Source organism: Cynara cardunculus, assembly GCF_001531365.2.
Source record: "Cynara cardunculus var. scolymus isolate 2C chromosome LG 10, CcrdV1, whole genome shotgun sequence".
Taxonomy (NCBI): Eukaryota; Viridiplantae; Streptophyta; class Magnoliopsida; order Asterales; family Asteraceae; genus Cynara; species Cynara cardunculus.
Window position 1 is genome coordinate 21,369,546 of NC_037537.1, and position 4,350 is coordinate 21,373,895.

The 4,350-nt window shown below is 33.3% G+C and overlaps 1 protein-coding gene across 1 annotated transcript; it reads left to right on the plus strand.

Moving 5' to 3' along the window:
- The first annotated feature begins 127 nt into the window (after positions 1–127).
- On the plus strand, positions 128–1,462 carry LOC112520113 (crocetin glucosyltransferase, chloroplastic-like). Its single transcript, XM_025128415.1, has one exon. It carries the CDS (start codon positions 128–130, stop codon positions 1,460–1,462), a length of 1,335 nt encoding a protein of 444 aa, XP_024984183.1.
- Positions 1,463–4,350: the final 2,888 nt, after the last annotated feature.

Here is a 4,350-nt window from a genome sequence, read left to right on the forward strand (position 1 = left end):
TTTTCGTAAATCACAGGGGTTCTCGTTTGAACCTCCACCTATATATATATATATATATATATATATATATATATATATATATAAAAGACCAAGACATGACTAAAGCCCACCAGATATAACGAGAATCATGGACCAGCACCATTTCCTTCTGGTATCATTACCATTCCAAAGCCACATTAACCCCACTCTCCGACTAGCCACCAAGCTCACACGCGCCGGTGCTCGAGTCTCCTTCGCTACCACCGTCAACGGCCTCAACAACCTCAAGACTCGCCCTCCCCTACCTGCCGTATCTTACGATTCCTTCTCTGATGGCAACGAAGCCCAAGCCAACGCCACCTTCGGACAACCACCCTCCTTTCAACAAATCGAGCTTATTGGCTCCATTAGCCTCAAAAACCTCTTGTTATCAAAAGCGAAACAAGGCCAAAAAGTAGATTTCTTAATCTACGGCATGTGTCTACCATGGGTGGCTAAGGTGGCGCGTGAGCTTCACTTGCCGTCGGCCTTTTTCTTTTTCCAATCAGCAGCTTCCTTCTCTGTGGTGGTATACCAGTTCTTCAAAGGTGATGGTGGAATGGTGAATTCCGATATTGACCCCAACGGTTTATTACAAATACCAGGATTGCCCTTGTTGAGATATGACGAAATCCCTGATCAGTTTCTGCGACCCACGGACGCGCTGTTCCCTGTTTTCCGAGAACACATAGAAACCCTAGAAAAAGACCCAAATCCATGCATACTAATCAACACTTTTGATGGTTTAGAAGAAGAATCGATTAGATCAATACGTGATCGTATAAACATATTCTCCGTTGGGCCATTAGTTCCCGGAGAAACAGAGGATTCCGATCGAGAAACGTATCTCCGGTGGCTAGATTCAAAGCCTGCGAAATCGGTGATTTACGTGTCGTTTGGGAGCATCGCGAAGTTAGGGAAAAAGCAACAGGAGGAGATACTTGAAGGATTAATCGAATCTGGACATCCATTTTTGTGGGTTATTCGCAACCACGGTGAAGACGATGAAGCGGCGAAGAGTTACAGGGCGTCGACGGTGGCGGAAGATGATGGATTAATAGTGAGATGGTGTTCGCAGGTGGAGGTGTTGAACCACTTTGCAATCGGGTGTTTCGTGTCGCATTGTGGGTGGAATTCGATATCGGAAAGTATGGTAGGTGGGGTGGCGATGGTGGGGTGTCCGCAGTTTGCAGATCAGAAGATGAATATAAAGATGGTGGAGGAAGTGTGGGGGAATGGGGTGAAGGCGGTGGCGGACGGTGGGGGTGAAGGTGTGGTAGGGCGGGAAGAGATAAAGAGGTGTTTGAAGGTGGCGATGGAAAGTGAAGAGATAAAGAGAAACTGTGAGAGATTGAAAGCCATGGCCATGGAAGCTGTGGCCGACGGCGGGTCATCGGATACGAATTTAAAACGGCTTTTCGAAAGCCTCAATTGTATTTCATAATTTCTTCAAAATAAAAATAATATCTAGTAAATGAATGAAATATTTTAATATTATAATCAACATTCGATTATGTAAAATAGGAAATTTGTAGAGATAATGTAATTTTTTGAGAAATTTTGATTTTAAGGAAAATGTTAGAGATACTGTTAGAAAACAATATTGTTTTTTTATTAATCTGGATATCCAATCCGTTAGACTAATCTCAAGATGACTACATTTTTTGCAGGTAGCCCATAGTCACCGCATTTGAACCTCTGTAGCCACAAGAGAATTTTTATTTCTCCTTAGATTCGAACCTGAAAACCATTAAACTTTTTCATTTTGAATGATTATATTCTTGAACATTTTTTAATAAATAAATCATCACATCTTTAAAATTGGTTACCAACATCATTTTAACCCAAAGAAAGTTTCAAAGAACCGACGAGAAAAAATTCGATAGTTTATTTATTAAAGAAATAATCTAAGGTTCTTAATCATTCAAAATAAGAAAGTTTAATGGGTTATTCATCTTAAAAAAATAGTTTAGGGACTAAATTATTCAAGAAAAAAGTTATGAAATTGAAATTTGAAAGCATATGTTGATGGACCAAGGAGCCCAAAATATTTGGTCCAAATATAAGCCCATGACACAGAACAAGTTGGTTCTAAAAACTCCGTCAATAATAATATTTGGATGAAAAGTTGATTACTGAAAATCCTAACTCGTTCTATTCGAAACCCACCTTCAAGAACACCACTGCAAGAAGACATTTCTTGACTCACTCAACGACTACGGCTGATGGAAGGCATGGGTCCGAACTCGGGACTTGTTTATTGATACTCTTATAGTTCAATCTTCTAAATTGTTTTATCAAAAGAAATCCTCTTTCTAATTAAGCAATTACTGTAATCATGCTTAATGAATGCAGTCTTGTCCTTGGTCACGTACAGCCCGTTCAATTACACAGGCCATCAGAACCCGAAAGGGGCATCGAGTTTTTATGTGTTATTAGTTTTTGATTTAATCATTTGTACTGTAAACAAGTAGTCAAGCCGCCCAGCGCATCAACTAAATGGCTAATCTAATTAACGAAAGGCATAGTGAATACAATCATCAAACAATTGAACATCTAAACTGATACATGACTTCATCTCTTCTATTTCGCTATTTTGATTCCTTCGGTGTGGGGATGAGCCACCTAACTTAATTACATCCCAAACCTTATAGAAACTTGTACTTTTCGTTTTCTTAAAAAAAATAAAATCAACATGACAACATTTTTTTTAACATTCCCGCACAAGACAAAGAAACCCCAAGACTGGCTGTGGATAAATGCATATAATAACGACATTATAGTTTTTATGTCTAATAACAACATGGTTCAATTTCGTTATTTATATTTTTGGTATTACAAATTTGTAGGTTAAATTGAGAGTAAACTGTAAATTTGGCCCATGTGGTTTGTTAAAAATAACATTTTTCATTTATGTAGTTTTAAAATTAGAAGATGATCATCGTGATTTGCAAAAACATATGTGAAATGAAATATATGATCGAGATTTGGTTGAGAAACAATTAAAAAAATTGATAAGTTTGATAAGCTAGAATTGAAATATATGATCGAGAAAAACTCGATAATAAAATTGCCATAAAACCGGATTTGATTTGTGATATATGAGCGATGATAGATTACGGTATATAATCGAGAAAGAATCGAGAAAAAAACGATGACAGAATTTAGATCTTTACGTTGGTCTTAATTCTATTGATGATATAACTTCTAATTACCATATTACCCTTCGTAAAATAAATTTTAATCTTTTAATCTAATGGCTAGAATTGCTTCTCACTTTCTTATATATTTAGTAATTAAAATCTTTTTATATATTAAAATAAGAATTAATTTAATTACATGCATCTCACTCAGTAGAAAAACAAGTTGTATTTTAAGTATTTATATGTTTTAACTCATTATCTATATAACATATATTATGGATAATGGCTTGGTGGCCCACTTAGGCCCACGAGGCCCACTGATCCACCAGCCATCCAGAACCCACCACGTGTTATTGTTTCGAACCTAAAAACATCGACAAAATGAAGTAAATTACAAGCATTTCGTTTCTTTATTATTTTGAAATCTATTTTTGAAACCTATTACTTCATATTTTTAATAAAATTAAATACATATTTAATACAACTAAAAAGGTACTCGCACAATGCAACAAGATACATCTTGATTTTAATATTTTATTTTATTCTTTATTTCAATCGATGTTATAATATTGGTTTATGTCATTTTAAGAAAACGATGATGTTTTTAATTTTGAATAAAATATAAATTTAAAGATATCATAAAAATTTGACAAAAATATATCGATATTAGTATCAAATAAACTATTTAAAATTTCTTATTTTTTATGTAATTTTTTAATTCAATTTTTTTATTATAATTTAATTTATGTACAATAACAAAGTAATTTATATTTGGGTTAATAATATAATTTTATTATAAATAAAATAATTAATTATTTTGTTAGAACTCGATAATTATCCTAACTATATTTTAGATCTTTTATATTTTAAAATACGATATTTATTATGTATTTGATTATGTTTATCCGCAGTTAATTATACGAATTCAACATCGAGCTTTAATAAGTTGTATTTATGTATAATTTACTTGTAATCTTGAATTTTAAGTAACATGCACCGATATACAGTACTTTATACATAAAAAATGATTTTTAAGAGTTTTTAGCAAATACTTTATAATATAGTATAAATAATAAACCATATTATAATTTTGCAAACCAAATGCCAAAAATCTATTAAGCATTAATCTCATAGATTTAAAAAAATAAAAATAGAAAAATAATATGTCTTATTTTTAATAAATGTATCC